Source organism: Prionailurus bengalensis, chromosome A3 (assembly GCF_016509475.1).
Source record: "Prionailurus bengalensis isolate Pbe53 chromosome A3, Fcat_Pben_1.1_paternal_pri, whole genome shotgun sequence".
Classification (NCBI taxonomy): Eukaryota; Metazoa; Chordata; class Mammalia; order Carnivora; family Felidae; genus Prionailurus; species Prionailurus bengalensis.
Window position 1 is genome coordinate 15663072 of NC_057354.1, and position 20699 is coordinate 15683770.

General features: G+C 46.2%; 2 protein-coding genes across 2 annotated transcripts; one reads left to right on the plus strand and one right to left on the minus strand.

Moving 5' to 3' along the window:
- Positions 1 to 5231: 5231 nt before the first annotated feature.
- Positions 5232 to 6826, minus strand: PI3 (peptidase inhibitor 3). The gene is made up of 3 exons (XM_043602282.1): positions 6695 to 6826; positions 5635 to 5880; positions 5232 to 5398 (listed from the first exon to the last, which is right to left on the minus strand). Exons 1-2 carry the CDS (start codon positions 6768 to 6770, stop codon positions 5636 to 5638), a joined length of 321 nt encoding a protein of 106 aa, XP_043458217.1. The 5' UTR covers positions 6771 to 6826; the 3' UTR covers positions 5232 to 5398; position 5635.
- An 8262-nt stretch (positions 6827 to 15088) lies between these two features.
- Positions 15089 to 19793, plus strand: WFDC5 (WAP four-disulfide core domain 5). The gene is made up of 4 exons (XM_043602283.1): positions 15089 to 15325; positions 18433 to 18573; positions 18649 to 18789; positions 19186 to 19793. The coding sequence occupies exons 1-4, from the start codon at positions 15241 to 15243 to the stop codon at positions 19188 to 19190; spliced, it is 372 nt and encodes a 123-aa protein (XP_043458218.1). The 5' UTR covers positions 15089 to 15240; the 3' UTR covers positions 19191 to 19793.
- Positions 19794 to 20699: the final 906 nt, after the last annotated feature.

The window sequence follows — 20699 nt, forward strand, 5'->3', positions numbered from 1 at the left end:
CCCCTTACCCCACTCATGGTCTGTCTCTCTCAAAAAAATAAATAAATAAATAAATAAAATAAACATAAAAAAAAGCAAAGTTAAGTAGGTAGAGATTTGTCTATTTTGTAAATATTTTTAAAAATAAGATTTTGATTTATTAACTAGAGCTACTGTTTTCCTAGGCTCAACCTCATAAATTTATTATTTTGCCCATATTATTATCACTTTTTTAAACATCCTCCGATTTACTCTGTCCTTTTTTTCCTGACTTTTTGTTTGTGTGTGCAAATTTTGATCTACTTGTTTTTTTTTTTAAATGTGTATTTATTTATTTTGGAGTGGGGGAGGGACAGAGAGAGAAAATCTCAAGCAGGCTCTGTGATGTCAGCCAAGAGCCTGACATGGGGCTCGAACTCACGAACTGTGAGATCATGACCTGAGCCGAGATCAACAATCAGACCTTTAACTGACTGAGCCATCCAGGTGCCCCCATTACTCCTTTTTCACTGATGTCAGTATTTAAGGATACTCTCCTCTGATCTTCTGTATCCTTATTTTTTGTTGTCCATTTGAACCATCTTGCAGTGATGGTGTGTTAAATTCTCCTGTGGGTGACCTTCAATCTATGTCTCCCTGCATATCCTGTAGATCCTGATTTTTTTTAATTGAAGTACAGTTGATATATGATATTATATTAGTTTCAGGTGCACAACATAGTGAATCACCGATTCGATACATCATGCGATACTCACCACAGTAAGTGTCGTCACAATCTGTTGCCATACAACGTTATTAAAATATTTTTGACGGGGCACCTGGGTGGCTCAGTCGGTTGGGCATCTGGCTTCGGCTCAGGTCATGATCTCACAGTTGGTGGGTTCAAGACCCACATGGGGCTCTCTCTCAGAGCCTGGAGCCTGTTTCCGATTCTGTGTCTCCCGCTCTCTCTCTGCCCCTCCCCTGCTCACACTCTCTCTCTGTCTCTCAAAAATAAATAACAATGTTTTTTTAAAAATTAAAAAAAAGTATTGACTGTATTTCCTATGCTATACTATTCATCTCTGTGACTTATTTATTTTATGACTAGAACTTTTTACCTCTTATTCGTGTTTTGCACATCCTCCACTGCCTTACCCTCTGGCAACACCAGTTTGTTCTCTGTATTGATGAGTCTGTTTCTGTTTTTTGCTGGTCTGTTTCACTGTAGTAACTTCTTTATAAAGGAACATGCTGTATGTATTATGTGGTGTTTATACACTTAAAATGCATATCTTAAAAAAATAAAAAATGAAAATAAAAAATAAATTAAATTTTTTTTTAATTTTTAAAAAGGGGCACCTGGGTGGCTCAGTCAGTTCCGACTTTGGCTCAGGTCATGATCTCATGGTTTGTGGGTTTGAGCCCTGCATCGGGCTCTGTGCTGACAGCTCAGGGCCTGGAGCCTGCTTCAGATTCTGTGTCTCCCTCTCTCTCTCTCTCTGGTCCTCCCCTGCTTGTGGGCTCTCTCTCTCTCTCTCTCTCTCTCTCTCTCAAATAAAGAAATAAATAAACATTTAAAAAACTGTATATCTTAACTGTGAATTGTGGTTATTAACATTAAAAATGTCCTTCTGACAACTTGAGCCACAAAACAAAATACAACCCAAAATCATAATGTCTGTAAGTCTACACTGATATAAATGGATAGTTAAGAAAAAAAAAAAAGCAAAAAACTAAGGAGAATAAACAAATCTTCCATACAGATTAATTCCAAAGAATGTCTTGAGCCTCTTCTCCCTCAAGGAGTATCGTAAGTGTGGGGTATGCAGAGTGACTTTCTCCCTGAGAGAATAACATGGAAAGAGAGGAAAAAGAATAACTTTACAGCATAGAAGCCTGACGAACCTGACAGCCTAATCATCAGGTCAGCATCACCAGTGCTAAGTCAAGTTGATAGTATGGACCCTGGACATGATGTGATGAGAAGGGCACTTCGCCTCGGTGGTCTTCCTCCGAAAAACCATAACCCCAGTCTAATCATGAGAAAAACAATCAGACACACCCAACAGCCTAACCAGTGCCCCTCTAAACTGTCAGGGTCATCAAAACATGGAAGGTCTGAGAAACTGTCACAACCAAGAGGAGCCTAAAGACCCTCAACAGCTAAATGTAACATGATATTCTGGGTGGGATTCTGGCGGGGAAAAAAAAAGAACATAAGGCAATAAGAATAAAGTATGGACTTTAGTTTGCAATAATGTATAGATATTGCTTCATTAATTGTGGCACCTGTACCATAGAAATGCTCTACTCGGGACTTTTTTCTGGTATTTTCACACTTACCGGAGCCATCTTCTTGGAATGATTTTAGTTCGGTCCTGAGCTCTCCATTCCTCTCGTCTTCTTTACAGATATTTCTGGACCTCGCTTTTCTCACGGAAAGGGGTAGAAGCAAGAATTCAAGAGACGTCTCCTTGAAAATCAACAGTCTTTTCAGTAAAAGTAATTTGAAGGTTTTGCTGTTCCCTGACTTCTGACTACACTGATGTCAGGGGGTTTATGTGGTTTTATTCTTCTTCTTGTTGAATTCTATAGTTACGGAAGAATGGATTTGGAGATTTAAATTTACAAGGACACCAGCTGCCCTGGAAATCTGGTGAATTTTTTTTTTCCCAGTTATAGTGAGATGTCAGTGTCCACTGACAGATGTGTGGATGAAGAAAATATGGTATATTCAGTGGAATATTATTCAGCCATATAAAAAAAAGGAGTTCCTGGATTTTTGACAACATGGATGGACCTTGAAGGCATTATGCTAAATGAAATCAGTCAGACAGAGAAAAGCAAATACTGTATGATTTCACTTATGGGGAATCTAAAAATATCAGCTCATAGAAACAGAGTAAAATGGTGATAGCCAGGGGCCGGGAGAGGGGAGGAAATCACCTGGTCAAAGGGTACAAACTTTCAGTTATAAGACCAACACATTCTGAGGAGCCAACGTGGAGCTTGGTGAATATAGTTAATAATGTAGTATTACATCCTTGAAAGTCACTATGAGAGAAGAGTATTAATGTCCTCATCATAAAAATAACAAAATGGTAATTATATGAGGTGAAGGAGTTGTTAACTACCCTTATGGTAAACATTTTGCAATATATACATGAATCAAATAATCACACGTACCCTTCAAATCATACCATATGTCAGTTTTATCACAATAAAGCTGGGAAAAGAGTCAATTGAAGAGATAAATATTGGTATCTTCACCATGTGGCATCTTCCCACAGATCAGTGAGTATTCAATCCTTTTTTTATGTACCTCGTGAACACTTGTATAGGTTTCTTTTTTAAAGTTCCTCCTGCCTCTTGTTACATTTATTTAAAGGAATGATATAGGGATGCCTTGTGGCTCAGGAGGTTGAGCATCCAACTTCGGCTCAGGTCATGATCTCGCAGTTTGTGGGTTTGAGCCCCACACTGGGCTCTGTGCTGACAGCTCTGAGCCTGGAGCCTGCTTTAGATTCATATTCTGTCTCCCTCTCTCTGCCCCTCCCCCACTTGCACTCAGTCTCTCTCTCTCTGTCTCTCTCTCAAAAATAAACATTAAAATTTTTTAAATAAAAATAGATAAAGGAATGGTATAATTTTGTTGATAGTATAAGTGCAATTTTAAATTTTTTATTCTGATTATTGCTTGTTTATATTAAAAATAGGATTTATCGTTTACTAACTGTGTGACTTTGGGTGGTTACCAAACTTCTCATGGCTTCAATCTTTTAACGAAATTAAAGATGTGTGATAATACCCATTTGAGAGGGTTCTTCTGAGACACAAATAAGACAGTACATATAACACAGTTAGTATAGGGTCTGGAACAGAGAAATAGTACATAAAGTAATCCTCGTGGGGTGCCTGGGTGGCTCAGTCGGTTAAGCGTCTGACTCTTGGTTTCGGCTCAGGTCATGATCTCACAGTTCGTGGGTTCGAGCCCTGTGTTGAGTTCTGTGCTGTCAGCACAGAGGCTGTTTGGGACTCTTTGTGTCCCTCTCTCTCTGCCCCTCCCCTGCTCATGCTCTCTCTCTCTCAAAATAAGTAAATAAAAACGTTTTTTAAAATGTAATAAAAAAATAAAGTAATCTTTGTGCCAGTGCTGCATTTTGCACTTGTCAGGCCGGAAGTTTGGGCACGGCTCTTGCCTACTGTCCAAGATGTCCTGGGATCACGGCTTCAGTGCAGTGCAGCCGGTCCCCTGGAGAACGAGAGGGAGCCCTGGCTTGCATGCTTCTGGAAAGGGCAAAGGACACCGCACTCCCTGTTCTCTCACCCCGAGTCTCTGCCTCCCACTTCCACTCGCAGCAGGAACTCAACACAAAAAGAGTTGTCTCAGGTCCAGAATGGCTAAACTGTACTTCTGAATAATTACATCCAACCCCCTCAAATTTAATAGACAAATGAAGCTCAGGGAGGGAAAGACATTTGTCCGAGGTCATCCAGCAAGTGGGGAGGCTGGACTGGGACTAGAACACAGGTCCTCTGATTCCTAAGCCTGTGTACTTTCAACTCCACCCCGTATTCTCCTCTTTCTGTGAGAGCCTCCTTGTTCAAGGGCAGTGGAGCAGGTGGGTCAACAGCAGAGCCATGAGGTCATTCAAGTTTGCCTAACACGCACCATCCACGATCTGCACTACTCGAGTCTGCCTGCCCCCACCTTGTGTGTCTCCAGAGGACACTGTTCACCGTCCACACTGAAGGATCAAGGACTTAGTGCGTCTTGTCTCCTCATTCACATCTTAAAATAGAAAGCTGGGGGAGGGTATGGCTTAACCCAGAGGAATTATGGGTTAATGGAGGCATCTCAGGCACGGACAGGTGAGCAAGAGGGGATCTCCAGTGTCTCTCTAGGGCCTCTTGAGAAGATCCCTGGGGAACAAGAAAGGAAAGGAGGGAGGGCCACTGGAGCTGGCTGGTCACACTGGCGGGCTGGCAGTAGCGGGGTCAGGATGTGGGGTCGATTGGAAAGAAACTGCCTGCTGTCTGTGCAACCTTTTGTTTTTTATTCCCTGGTCTTAGGCGAAAGGCAGCATCCCCTAATGAAATGGAGACTCCAGTTGTGGGGTCAGTTAGTGGAGTTCTCATATGAAGCCCTAGGAATGGGCCTCTTCCACCCCTGCTCTCCTTCACATCCCGCTGAGGGGAGGGACACTCAGCCCCTCACCCATCTCCCTGGGGCTTCCAGGAGCACAAAAATCATGGGATCCAGAAGCAAATGGAGCAGAAAGTGGTCTTTTATTGCAAAGTCAACGAGAGAAGCAGCCAAGTCCGGTCTTGGGCATCCTGAGTGAGAGCGAGAATGCGCTGGCCGGAGAGGGTGGTGCGACAGGGCCGGGGCCAGCAGCCCTGGGGACTTCACAGGGGCAGCAAGGACACGCCCCACCTGGCCGGGAGAGAAGAGGACCAGAGAAGTGATTCGGCAGGTCAAAGCACTCAGAGGCAGTGGAGGGCAGGATCACATCCACGTGATGGCCCTCTCAGGTCGTCAGTTACAGGCTCAAAGAGCCTCAGTCCCTCCATCCCCTCTCCACAGCCTCCCTCTCACCCGCCCAGGCTCATTCCCATTGCTCAGCCTTCTCTGTGCCCTCGGGGTCTCCTCCTGCTCCACCAGGTTCTCACCTCACCGGGGATCCAAGCAGGCCAGCCCACAAGGGCCCTGACAGCACTTCTTGGCCCCGGGGCACTCGGTATCCCTCAAACAGCGGTTAGGGGGGTTCATCATGGCGCACCGCATCAGAATGTTGGGGCAGGAGCCAGGCTTAGTGGACACTGGAACTTTGAGCAGATCTTTGGTTTTGACTGGATCTTGACCTCTAACCGGATCTTGTCCTTTGACCAGAACACGACCTTTGTCTGTGCCTTGCCCTTTAGGAGGAACGGTTGAAAGAAGAAATGTAGCCACATTTAGACCCAGTGCGCCTGCTTCACTATCTAGTCTTTCCTCTTCGTCCAACCACTGCTCTCTGCCGTGTTTCCCAAACCATGGCCGGAGATGGGGCAGGGTCATCTGGGCTAGCTGGGGTCTGTGCCCTAGGAAAGCTGTGCTCTGGGCTTTGGGGAGAGGGTCTACAGGACCACGGTTCCCTTGGGTATCCATTTCTCCCCCCGCCCTCCATGACAAGTCCTCCTAGGAGGAGAGGCCAGACAGGGGTGACTTCCAGAGGTGAGAAGGACACATTGTCATCTCTGAGGCAACTTGGGGGGTAGGGAAAGAGCCCTGAGACATACACCAGGAGCCCTGAGCTCCCTCCTGGCTCTGGAGGTTGTCTGGACAATCAATGTCCTCCTTGGTAAAATGGGGGTCTTCAAACGACAGGATTTCTGAGGTCTTGTTGGTGTGCAACCTCCTTTTAGAGGCTGATTACTCAGGTGTTTTCTGGGGGCAGACAGGCAAACCCCACACCCAGGCCCAGATTCCTGGGGTTCCCCACTTCATTGCACATTCTGCCCAGCTATCAACCCCTGAGGCCAACGCCACATGGCCACGCTTTGTCCGGCAATGGTCCTGATAGCTCAGTCTTAGCATGGAAAGCACATGATTCTACTGGACAACTTCTGCTCTCTCTGGATACAGCGGAAGCAGCCACAGACCAAAGCATGCGATCCAGCCTGCCTGCTGCCCCAGAGTGCTCCCTGCCAGGGCCCAATCCAGCCTCACCCAGGCCATTTGTCTACTCACCTATGACAGCCGCCTGTGCTGCCAGAGTCCCAAGGATAAGGAACACCGCCAGGACCAAGAAGCTGCTGGGCCTCATGATGTCAGGAAGATGCGTGTGGCCAAGAGCTGAGGCCAGCCCGTTTTATGCTGTCCAGCGTGGCCTGGAGCCAGGGGGCAGGCCTGTGCTTGTCTCTGGCACAAGACCTACATTTTCTTAATTCTACCAGGAAGTATCCACCCCTATCCTGGGAGGGGCCGTGGGACTTTCCCCAAGGATTGTTCACAGAAGAGAAATGGCAGATACCATGTCACATCAGCCTGGGAGCTGTCCCACTTTCTCACAGAGAAGCAGGGCTGGCTGGCAGGTCCAGTGTTCTGAGTTCCCCCATTACTCCTGTTCCTGAGGGCCCCACCCAGATCCGTCCTAACTGTTCACCCCTCCCAGCATCAAGGCTTTTCTTTCATGCCTTCCTGGCCCTGAGAAAAAACGTTGAAGGGAAATCTGCTTTGCAAGTCTAACGACAAATCACCTCACTTTGTTATTTCAACGGGTAGTCTCTGAGACGCACCACGAAAGTAATAGGGAAGGCGGGATTCTAGATCTCACAGAGCGACTCTAATCAAACTAATGCTGGGTGAAAAATTCAAGTCTCACAAGAAAATATTTTGAATTACACGCTTGTGTCTAAGGCTCAAAACGAAGGCAAACTAATAGATTGTCTAGGCATACTTAGATATGTGGTAAAACTCATTTACTCGGGGGTAGATGAAAATGAGGAAGCCATATGCACACGAAATCTAGGATCGTGGTTAACTCTGGAAGTGAGGGAAGAGACGTTTTGGATGGGTGAAAAGTACTCAGGTTGGTTTAAGTTTTTGGTTTCTGATAATGTGCTAGTACTTGGGTTGATTGGTGATTTCCCTTGGGGTGTGTGAGTGTGTGGGGGTGGGTGGGTGGGTGCACGCACGCGTGCGTGTGTGCGCGCGCACACGCGTTTCCAAGGCTACGGGGTAAATCATTTACGAATTATCTTCACTTTCCATAAACCCACACCTGTCGCTGTCTCAAGTGGTTTCCAGTCTTTTACTATTACAAAATACACATGTGACTTTTTGCATTAACTTGCAAGCTTGCTTCCCAGAAGCAGATTTGCTAGTACAAAGATTAAATGCGTTTGAAATTTTTTCCTGGCATAGTGCAGTACGGTTAACAAATGGATTTTATATTTATTTAATGTGTACGATATGATGTTTTCACGTGTGTGTACATTGTGAAGCGATTACCACAACCAGGCTCATGAACATATCCATCGACTCCTAGAGTTACCATTTTTTAAGTGCTTTTGAAATTTTTACAATCTTGTCTTAATTCGCTCAGTGGGGGCTGTACCGTTTTGTACCCGCACCGGCAGTGGGCAACATGTCCTGTGCCATTCCAGACACACACGGTGCGTCTGATGTGGGGATGAGACTAATGTCTCAGTCTGGTAGGTGAGAAATGATACTTTACTGATGGCTTTAGTTAGCATCTCTCACATTTCCATGTTTGCACATTTTAGGAGCCCCTGATGTTTCTTTTTCTGAAAGCTCCTTTTCCTTTGCTCACTTTTCTATAGATTCATTAGCCCTTTTCTTCTTCATTTTTAAGCACTCTTTATATATGATGGAGAAAGGTCCTTTGTGACATGGTGTGCAAATGAAAACTTTAATGTCATGCTAAGACCTGCTCAGAACAGCTCAGGCCACTGTCCTTTCCTCGTCTTACCTGGACATTACCTCCTATTGTTTGGGTTTTTTTGCACATAGTTAGAATGTGTTCTTAATATAGTTATATTAAACAAATCTGGCTATGGTTCTACTAAGAAGGCTGCACGTCCTATTAGTAGAGGTTCACCAAACAGTTGATGAGGGGATAGAGGTTAGGAAGGTAGGATAGGAGAAGAAAAAAGGGTAAATAAAAGAAACAAAAAAGTATTGTTTCATCAAAAAACTCATCATGTCTGATGCGATCCTATTATACTTATAAATAGAAAAGGCATGAATATCACTAGATCTCTGTTTACTGAATCCTAGCAATGTTCACGAAATCCTACCAACAGAGAAAAACAAGTTAGAGGGTAACATATGTGTTTGATAATACTTTGGTAGAAACACATAAAACTGCTATGCATGGCTTTATTTATGTAGGAAAGAGGAGAAAGTTATGAAGGAATATATGCTACCCTATTAACATTGCTTACATCACTGTGATGGGAATAGGAAAAAGCAAGATAAGTAAGTTTTCCTTTTTTAACAAAGTGTATTTATTTATTTTGAGAGAGAGAGAAAAGGGGAGAGGGAGAGTGAGAATCTGAAGCAGATTCCATGCTGTCAGTACAGAGTCCGATATAGGGCTTGAACTCACGAACCATGAGATCATGGCCTGAGCGGATATCAAGAGAGGGACGCTTAACTGACTGTGCCACCCAGGCGCCCCAACTAGGTTTTCCATCATACATACTAGTTTCTCAGTTTTTCACTTGTCACAACAAAAAGTCACTGTTGTGATCTAAAATATCAAAGAAAATTATCATCAATAATTAAAAAAAAGAATTCAAGGGGCGCCTGGGTGGCTCAGTTGATTAAGCAGCTGACTTCGGCTCAGGTCATGATCTCGTGGTTTGTGGCTTCGAACTCAGCATCAGGCTCTGTGCTGACAGCTCAGAGCCTGGAGCCTGCTTTGGATTCTGTGTCTCCCCCTCTCTCTGTCCCTCCCCCACTCGTGCTCTGTCTCTCAAAATTAAATAAAAATTTTTTTAAAAAAGGAAAAAAGTGGGGCGCCTGGGTGGCGCAGTCGGTTAAGCATCCGACTTCAGCCAGGTCACGATCTCGCGGTCCGTGAGTTCGAGCCCCGCGTCAGGCTCTGGGCTGATGGCTCAGAGCCTGGAGCCTGCTTCCGATTCTGTGTCTCCCTCTCTCTCTGCCCCTCCCCCATTCATGCTCTCTCTCTCTCTGTCCCAAAAATAAATAAAAGTTGAAAAAAAAAATTTAAAAAAGGAAAAAAGAATTCAAGGAAACACATGAATGAAGAAAAGAGTATAACGGACAGTAACATCTAAATAAACTATATACATGGAATATACACATGTAACCATTGGTGCCAATGTTAATAAGGGGTGCTGAAAATATAAGTGTCATAATGTAAAAATATAATAGTGTGTGTCGGGTATGATTCAGATGCAGCGGAAAGAAATCAGTCCAGGTAGTTCAAGCAGAAGAATCCAGCTATTGTATGAATGCATTTGATTGTAAACCCTCAGTTTGTTCTCCATATTTATGAGTCTCTTCTGTTTTGTCCCCCTCCCTGTTTTTATATTATTTTCGTCTCCCTTCCCTGTGTTCATCTGTTTTGTCTCTTAAAGTCCTCATATGAGTGAAGTCATAGGATTTTTGTCTTTCTCTGACTAATTTCACTTAACATAATACCCTCCAGTTCCATCCATGTAGTTGCAAATCGCAAGATTTCATTCTTTTTGATTGCTGAGTAATACTCCATTGTATATAGATACCACATCTTCTTTATCCGTTCATCCATCAGTGGACATTTGGGCTCTTTCCATTGCTGCTATAAATATTGGGGTGCATGCGCCCCTTCAAAACAGCACACCTATATCCCTTGAATAAATGCTTAGTAGTGCAATTTCTGAGTCATAGGGTAGTTCTATTTCTAATTTTTTGAGGAACCTGCATACTGTTTTCCAGAGTGGCTGCACCAATTTGCATTCCCACCAGCAGTGCCAACAGGTTCCTCTTTCTCCGCATCCTCGCCAACATCTGTTGTTGCCTGAGTTGTTAATGTTAGTCATTCTGCCAGGTGTGAGGTGGTATCTCATTTGAACACTGGACATTTTAACTGCGGAAATAAGACTAAGGCAAAGTGGTAACAAACAGTATGTAAATATGCCATGCTGTGAAAACATATAAACAGTACAACTTCCATCAACAGGAGGAAGAGGGGAAGGAAGGTAAATAAAAGAGTAAGCTCATTGATTGCTTTACATATAATAGTTTCAAGATGAAGGATATTTAAAACACAATAAGCTTCAACAGAGTTAAACACTTCAGTGCATCAAAGGCCACTATCGGGATAATGAAAAGACCGCCCGCAGAATGGGAGAAAAGATTTCCCATTCAGGCATCTGATAAGGGCCTAGTATCCAACAACAATAAAAAGATAAATGACCCAATTTTAAAATAGTCAAAGGCCTAAATGTCCATCAACTGATGAATGGATAAAGAAGATGTGGTTGAGAAAGAATGAAATCCTGCCATTTGCAGCAACATGGATAGAACTGGAGGGTACTATGCTGAGTAGAATAAGTCAGTCAGAGAAAGAGAGATCATATGTTTTCACTCATATGTGGAACGTGAGAAACTTAACAGAAGACCATAGGGGAAGGGAAGAGGAAAAAATAATTACAGAGAGGGAAGGAGGCAAACCATAAGAGACTCTTAAATACAGAGAACAAACTGGGGGGTGATTGGCGGGTGGGAGAGAGGGGAAAAATGGGTGATCGGCATTGAGGAGGGCATTTATTGGGATAAACACTGGGTGTTGTATGTAAGCGATGAACCACGGGAATCTACCCCCAAAACCAAGAGCACACTGTCCACACTGTATGTTAGCCAACTTGACAATAAATTATATTTAAAAAATTAATAAAAATTTTAAAACATGGTCAAAAGACTAGAATATACTTTTCTCTGGAGAAGATAGACAAAAGGTTGATGAGCACGTGAGAAGGTACTCAACATCATTAGCCATTAGGAAAACGCAAACCCAAATCACAAGATACGACTTGACACCCTGTAGACTGACTATAAATTTTTTTTAATTTTAAGTTTATTTATTTATTTTGAGAGAGAGAGAGAGAGAGAGAGAGAGAGAGAGAGATTGAAAGAGAATCTGTCAGCACAGAGCCTGACACAGGGCTAAACCAAAGCAAAATCAAAGAAACAAATATTTGCAGGATGGGATTAAAATAAGTGGTTATTAAGCTCATCTTATTAAATCCTCAGAACGATCCTGTAAAATAAATATTATCTCTATTTTATAGAAAAGTAAACTGAGGTTTAAAAAAGTTAGGTGACTTGGGGCACCTGGGTGGCTCAGTCGGTTAAGCGTTCAACTTTAGCTCAGGTCATGATCTCAGGGTGAGTTCGAGCCCTGCATCGAGCTCTGTGCTGACAGGTCAGAGCCTGGCCTGCTTCAGATTCTGTCTCCCTCTCTCTGTCCCTCCCCCACTCGTGCTGTTTCTCTCTCTCTCTCTCTCAAAAATAAACATTAAAATTAAAAGAAAAAAAAAAGTTAGGTGACTTGTCCAAAGTCACACAGCTAGAACCTGGTGGTGTTATGCCCAGAATTCGTGATCTCCAAAGACCGCCAGGGAGCCGAGTCCGATGCAAAAGCAAAAGAGCCTTTATTCGAGCTAGCTCGAGCTCAACCCCCTACCTGCACAGACGCAGCGGTGAGATGGGGGGGGGGGGGGGGGGAGCGAGTTTCAAGAGCACAAAGGTTTTATAGGGGTCTAGGGGCAGTTGGTGAGGTAATGGCTGTGGCCTCAGCTGATTGGCTGGGGAAGGGTCGGAGTCTTGTTATGCAGGTCCCTGGGCGTGTTTTGATCAGGAAGTTTGAACGGGTGAGCAGGAGGTTACTCAAGGGGAGGAGGCGTGGTCTAGGTGAAGGACACAGAACAAGATGGAGTCGGCTGGCGTAGGCCTGCCCATTCAGTGGCAGTTGGATTCAAATCCAGGTCTGCCTGATTCCAGTTTACATTGGCTAACTACTTTACCATACTGCCTCTTGCGTATGACATGTTAGTAGTGTCCCTAATATGTAAACAGCTTTTACAACTCAATAATAAAAATAAATGTATTCCCAGTAAAAGTGGGCAAAGTATAAAAACAGGAAATACACTTGGTCAGTATAAACATATGAAGAAATGCTGTCACCAATTTCAGAGAAAGGTAAATTAAAATGAGATACTTTTCCATTGGTAAAGGTTTTATATACTTCTCTCTTAATATCCTGTCTTTCTTTGCTGAGTATATCTGTTAAGGATCCTGGGTCGCAAGCAACAGCAACTGAATTTTAGACTGTTCTCTTTATGACACTGCCTTCTCCATTCAGGATTTGAATGGAGGGGTGGGCAGGTAAGAGAAGAGTCCAGTTAACTCAAGCTTGAGTCAAACGCCCTCACCTGTAGCAGGGGAAGTATCTGGTGATTGACAGCCAACCAGAATTACAGGACTGGGGAGCAATGACTCCACCAAAGGAAGAGATACCAGGCAGCAAAAGCAGGAGATTCCTGCTACAGAACAACAGCGGCTCACACACTAATTTACATCTTTTCTGAAATGCAATTTGACCAGGTATTCCAAACCTGAAAAGCGATCACTGCTGTTGACCCGGCGTTTCTTTTTGTTTGTTATTTGTTTGTTTGGGTTTTTAAAAATTGGGTTTTGGTTTTGAGATTCTTTACTGAGGTATAATTGACATATAACATATTAGTTTCCAATGTACAATGTAATGATTTGATATTTGTAGGTACTGTGAGATGATCACCAAAATAAGTCTAGTTAACGTCCATCACCACATGTAGTTACAAACATTTTTCTTACGATAAGAACTTTTAAGACCTACTCTCTTAGCAGCTTTCAAATATGCGATACCGTATTATTAATTATAATCACCATGCTATATGTTACATCCCCATGGCTTATTTATTTTATGCCTAGAAGTTTATACCTTTTGACTGACCTAGCATTTCTACTTTGACAAATTTACCCTAAGAAGATAGAGATGTGGGGGTGCCTGGGTGGCTCAGTTGGTTAAGCATCTGACTTCGGCTCAGGTCATGATCTCATGGTTCATGAGTTTGAGTCCTGCATCAGATGAGCTCGAGCCCCACGTCAGGTGAGCTGGAGCCCCGCTTCCAGTCCACACTGTCAGCGTGGAGCCTGCATGGGATTCTCTCCCTCTCTCTCTCTCTCTTTCTCCCCCTCACTCACTCGTGCTCTCTCTCTCTCAAAAATAAACCTTAAAAAAATGACAACTTAAAAAAAGAGAAAGAAAATAGAGATGATTCAAAATGTATACACAAAGGTTGCTGTCACGGCTTTATTTGAGTGAAGAAAATGGAAACCTAAGTGCTACGATAGGAAACTATATGCTTTAGCATATCAGTCTTACAAAATACCATGTAATCATTAAAAATGATGAAATTGGAGAATACTTCATGACACAGGAAAATGTCTGCAAAATCATCTTAATTGAAAAAGCATTTCTTCAATATATATGTGTAGTTCGTAATCAGGGAAAAAAACCAATCCCATAAAATTCTCCTATTCCAAAAGAAACATCACATCATAGAACATAGGGCCCTTCCCTCTTTTCCTGAGAGCTTCAAAGACAGCATGAGGGATTCTAGTTAAACCCAACGAAGAACTTCCCAACTGTGAGGGTTGAAAGGAATATCCTCTTTCTTTCTTGGCGTGAGATGAAGTTATACCTTGCTCCCAAGGCCTGGTAACTGATGGGGACCATGGGGAGGCAATGACAGAAGCCCCACCTTAGTTAGGAATTAACTGTGGGTTCTTTAGTCAGTCCCCACCCATCCTTGGCTTGCAGTTTCTTCATCTTTCAAATGGGAGGGTGATGAGGAAGGCCTTGATCCCCTGTGGTCCTGGTAAGATGCTATGGTTCCACGGGGGTTTCTGTTTGGGGCCCCTTAAGACTCTCAGCCCCAGTGCCTCTTCCACCAAATGCAGGAGCCAAATAATGTGAAATCTAAGGTGCAGTCCTTGGCTCTGATGATTTTTTGCTCAGGATCTCTCAGGGCCAGGGAAAGAGGCCCAGAAGCCACCTACATCTGCTGCAACCGGTAACCTCAGCCAAACAAACGTCCACCCAGACAGCTGAGCCAGCCCAGGGCAGAGGGCGGTTCTACCAGAGGCCACTGGAGGTGACGTCACCGAAGGCGGGGAGATCTCTCTCTCTTCCATCCAGAGAAGCCCAGGAGAGGCCAGAGCTACCCTCACTCACTGTGCCTGCCTGACCTTAACCCCAATTCCCCCTAGGCATCCAGAACTCTGCAACCCCCTTCTTGCCATTCCAAGCCGACCTCTATCTCCTGCCTAAGCCATTGTTGGGGCTTCGAGACCTTCAAGAGCCAGGAAAGGGATTGTCTGTCTCAACAACCTTCATCCTTTAGACAAATGAGAAAAACCGAGGCCTGAAGAGGGAGCAGACTTGCCTGAGATCACAGCCCAAGTCAGCAATACAGGCAGGACTGGATCCTGGCCCCCAACACTGAGCACCTGCTCCCACCTATCTTTGGTTCTTGCACAAGGGCCCTTGCACTGGAGCTCTGGGGCACGGGGTGGGGCCAGGACAAGGCAAACAGGTGCCATTCCAGCCACCTCCTGTCCTTCCTCCCCTGACTCAGCTGCTCTAGCCTCCCTGGAGCTGCGGGAGTTCATTTAAGGGCCCCTGGGCCCTGGATTTATTAAGTGCCGGCAGCAGAAACATGAGGGCCTGGGGCCTTCTCCTCCTGGTGGCCCTCCTGGCTTTGGGGAGCCAGCTGCCTGCTGCCTTGGCCAGGAGGAAGGGAGGTGAGTGTGGGTAGGTTTCTCTGCTCTGGGGACCTGGCAGCTCCTACCTCTCTGGGGAGAGTGAGGGTTTGGGGAAAGCAGGCAATGGTGTGTGTGTGTGTATGAGTGTGTGTGTGTGTGTGTGTGTGTGTGTGTGTGTGTGTGTGTCTTTGCTGTGTCTGCACAAGTATGTTTAGGTATGGCCAATGTGTGTGTCTGTGTACCTGTACATGGGTGAACACACATCCCTTTGTGTCTCTGCGGTGGGGGGAGCAAACTTGTCTGTACCTGCTCTCCCACGTTGTCTCCATGGAGGTATTAGGGTCTGTGGGCCCCCATGGCAACGAGATGACCCTTTCTGTCATCTTCTGTTGCTAACAAGGCTGTGACGGGTCTGGCCCCTGCCTGTCTTGTTTCTGTCTTTCTTGAGTCCTTCCTGTCCCAGAGCCCAATCTGTGCAAGGGACTCTCTAACTGGGCAGGGATATGGTTTCTGGGATCTGTTGTTAGGAAGCTCCGCCCTCACCCCTCTTTTCCCCCAGCCTCCTTGAAAATCTTGGGGCTTACCTGTCAACAGGTGAGGGAGGATGGGGCTGTTGCGTAGCTAGACAGGTGCCTCCCCACCTGGCCAAGGTCTCCACCTCCTGCCTTTCTGCGACGGGTACACTGTGACCTACATACACCCGTGCGTTCCTGGCCCTGCCTTGGGGGAAGCAGACAGTAATGGGGACAGGTTCCCTCCTCAACAGGTCCTGGAAAGCAGTTCCCTGCATCTTCTCTGCCCCCTCTACTCTAACTTGTGCCTTCCTCAGAGGCAGGGTTTGGGGAGTAGAGTGCTCAGAGACCCCAGGCTGAGGAGGGAAGGATGCTAGCAAGTTCCAAGGCCAGACCCCTGCTGGCTGGGATTCATGTGTCCTCACCACATTCCTCCTCACTGAGACGCTGAGAGGTCGGGACTATTTTTATCCCCCTTTTGTAGGTGACAAAACTGAGCCACTTGAAATGCCAGTCCTGACCTTCTCTTCCTGTCTGTTCCTCAAGTCTCACCTCTTGGTCCCTCCTCCTAGAAGCCCTCCTGGCTGTATAATAGGGTCCCCACCCCCAGCCCACAGGGAGCTCCTTCTCTGACTTCAGACAGCTCCTCCCAGCTCACTCCCCAAGGCTACCCCAGAGACCTCAAGGTCTTCCCACCCATCTACCCCCAGCCTGGGGAAGAGGCGCTAATCCAAGTAGTGGCCTCCCTCACAGACTAGCTGTTCTTTCTCCAGCAGGGGGCAGCAATTTAGTATAAGACAACCCAATCCAAGCCAGTGAAGTCAGTTTTGAGCACTTACTGTGTGAGCAAGGTGCCTACAGTGTGTGTGGCCAGCATCCAGTCAGGAGCTGGAGGGGGGAGGTAGACACAAGGTAAAGTCCCAGCACCGGGTCCAGCTGGTGCTGGGGACTCTTGCACCTTTTCTCTGATGTTAGACTAAATGAAGGCCTGGGACTGGCCTCCATCCTCTCTACAGGACTCAATGGTGGCCAGAGCAGAGGGGTGGGTCATCAGAGGACTCAGAGTCCTAGGCCAGGCCCTGTGGGTCTGGGCAGTCAGTGCCCTATCAACCCTTGCTTTCTCCCTCTCAATGGAAGAAGGTATAGATTCAAGCCTTCTGCATGACATCTGGAAATGGCCCAAAATGCTAACAAGAAAAATGGCTGGATAAGCTCTGGGACAAAAAATTCTAGAGCCGTCTGAGGACTACCTTAAAGTCAGAGTTAATACAGATCCCTGAAACAACGCCACTTGGAACAGGACAAGCACACAGTGCAGTTGTGGCTGACCGTGGCTGTGTGACAATGCACCAGGCTGGCAGCCGCTGACATTGTCGCGATGCTGGACCCCCTTCCAAATCCTTTCTTTCAAATAGTCGCTGAGCCACTGGTGTTCTGCATTAAGGGCTGTACTTTAGCCTAATGGTGAGAGAAGCAGGTGGGGGTGTATTCTCATAGCCTCCAGTCAAGTGAGAGAAGGAGACAAATAGAGTCGGAGTCACAGCGCTGAAGGAAAGATCCTTTGGGAGTGTGTGGGGTGGGGGACGGGGCTGACCTGGTTAGTCAGAGGCCGGAGAGGTAGGGCCTCCCTACCGCTGAGACCTGATGAGTGGGGTGTAGACCAGAGCACAGCAGAAGCAAGGCTCTGAAAAGAGAAGCAGCTGGAAGCAGAGCAGGAGCCCCAAACGGGAAGGTGTGGAGGCTGAGAACAGTGAGGTGGGCAGCCCCAGACCAGGCACAGCCTGGTGGCCCAGGTGTAGATTTTGAACTTCATTTTTTCCTGTCCTTCATGTCATTGGAGCCTCCAACCAGCTCCGGGAGGAAGGAGTCCAGTTTTCCATTGCACAGACAGAGCACTGACACTTGCAGTAAAAAACAAACAAAAGAACAAAAAACCAAAAACCATAACCCTTGCCAGCCATTTGTAACACTGTGAATGGACCTCGAAGGCATTACACTAAGTGAAATAAATCAGCCAGCGAAAGACTAATACTGTATGATCTCACATTGGAATCTAAAAATCAAAACTAAACAACAACAACAACAACAATAAAAACAAGCTCATAGATACACAGAACAGATTGATGGTTGCCAGGGGGTGTGGGTGAGAGGTGGGTGAAATGCGTGAAGAGGAGTCAAAGGTACAAACTTCCAGTTATAAGAGAAATAAGTCCTGGGGATGTAACATACAGCCTGGTGACTATAGTTAACAATACTGTGTTGCTTACTTGAAAGTTGCCAAGCGAGAAGACCTTAGAAGTTCTCATCATAAGGAAAATGATGTGTAACTATGTGTGGGGACAGGTGTTAACTAGACATGTGATCATTTCACAATAGATACAAATATCGAATCATTTTGTTGTACACCAGAAACAAATACAATGCTATGTCAATTATACCCCAATAAAAATTTTAAATAAAAGTAAAAGCAAGTCCACCCACCCACCCCCCGCCCTAAAAAACAAAAACAAACTTGCCAAAGGACAGGCAAGAAGTAAGGGGTAGAGACTTCAGACCTTGTGATTCCCAGGTGGGTGCTTTATGACGTGACTCTGGACTGCCTCCAGTTGCAAGATTCGGGGGGTTTTCTTACAGAGAAATCTGGGGGCTGCCCACCGGACGACGGGCCCTGCCTCCTTTCGGTGCCTGACCACTGCGTGGATGACAGCCAGTGTCCCGCAAGGATGAAATGCTGCTACAAAGCTTGCTTCCGCCAGTGTGTCCGTAAGATCTCAGGTAAGTGTCCTCCACCTTGCGGAGCGCCCGAGCCCCGAGCCACACTCAGTGCTCAGCCAGGCCCCTGTGTTGCAGTCAAGCCCGGCAGCTGCCCGGAGGACCGCCTGCGCTGCCTCAGCCCCGTACAGCATCTGTGCCACCAGGACTCAGACTGCAAGGGCTCGGCTCGCTGCTGCCTGGGCGCCTGTGGCCGTGACTGCCGCAGCCCTGCACGAGGTACGCTACCTGCGCATGCGTGGCAGGGTCTTTCCCTCTCTCAGCCCCTGCCTTAGACGTTCTTCCAGTTCGGTAAGCCTAACCGGATACCCACCTTCCCAGAGGTCTGGGGCTGCCCACACCAGACCTGGGGAAGAGGGTGGGATGGGAGGGGTCCTCGTCAGGCCCATGGAGGAAGCGGACATCCTCCGTTCTCTTGTGGACCTTGCTGTGTGTCCCCTGGACCACAACCCTAGACTTTTAGCTCTGAACTTTGGTTTGTCCTTGGGAAAGAGGGTGGGCCGTCTTGCCTTAGGGGCCCAGGGCTGGGCTCAGGGGGTGAATGGGGGATCAAAGTTTCTAAAGAACCCAGAGCCATATGGTGGGTGGGGTAACCCTTTCCTTCTCTCTCCTCAGGCTAATTCTGGTTTCGGATATTCAGGATGGGGTTCCTAGCAGGAAGAGGTGATGATGGGGGGAGCCTGGGACCCCGCCCAGACAGCACTATCTCTGCCAGCGGTAGTTCCAACCTTCTGATGAGCACTGATCTGCTGTCACTTCCCATCCACCCCTCGTTTCTCTTCCTGGGAGTCGAGGTGCACAGATAGACTCCTGTCACCCTGTGCCACCAACAATTTCTTCATACAGTTTCTCCTAAAATGCCCAATTCAGATAGGCCCTTCTTTTGGGGGGTCCTAGCCCCTCCCTCAGGCAGCCCAGCCACCACCAAGGTATGTTCTAGCAGAATTTTCCAGACATTACCTAGCCACATACCCCTTTCCACAACTTTCGCCACGCCTGCAAAATAGCATTGCGATATCTTGTGTACTCTCTGTACTACGTATCTAATGTTTTTCTTTAAGTGGACTCGCTTTTGTATATAAATAAATTTATTTCCAAAGAAAAGCTTGCTACCATCACTATAAAATGGGACATGCAGGATGACTGCCTCAAATAAAATGTAACTGTAACAGCAGATGCAATGAAAATGGCGAAGTTCCATTAAAGTCGGTCTTGTCAGATCACACGGTATTAAATAATGGTACTGAATTCTACCTAAATGCTGCCACCCGCCAAGGCTGCTCTCTGTCTCTGTTGTAAATGAAGATGAGCGGGGGTTAAAGATGTGTTAAAGACACAAATCTCAGAACTATGACCTCCCTCCTGGGGTAACTGAGTTGTACAATTTTGCACCCCAGATACACCCTATGATCATTTCGAATTGCTGCCCATGTGGGGAATGTTGCTTGAATGGTTGGGATGTCGTTATTTTGGGGAGGGTGTGTCTCCCATTGGGCAATACCTCATTTACCTCCATTTCTCAAGGGCCGGTCTATAGTCAGGGCCTAAGAGGGCAGAGAAGGGGGTCAATGAGGGAATGACATGCTAAGGGACATTCCTGGACCCACACAGCTGGATTCCTGACTGTCCCATTCACCCAGGATTTGCTTTGGGGAGGGGAAGGAGGCAGGCAGATTTCTCCCTGTTTTATCTGCTGGGTTTCCTCTTGTGTCCCAAGAGAATCTGGGGCTGGGAAGTCAACTGTGCAGGTTAAGTTGGGAATCCTGGGTCTTCTCTCCTTGTTCCCTTGACCTGGCAGTGTGGTCGCAGGTGAGTCACCACTCAGGGATTCTATTTGCCCTTTGGAAGATGGAAAGGATTCTACTTCTTCTCTGTCATAGTCCTTCTCATGGGGTTCAAATGGCTGAGCTGTTGACTCCAGAGGAGCAAATGCTAACGTATGGATACATGGTGAAGTCCAAGAGAGGAGAGGGAAGAGAATAATCTATGAGCTTGGATATTTCCCGTCTTTCTGGGACTCAGTCTCCCCATCTGTAAATTCAGGTGCTTGGAACAGATAATACGGTACATTGTACTATTGCCCACAGATGCCTCTTCCCTCCCCACCGTTACCATGGCTTCCCTGTGGG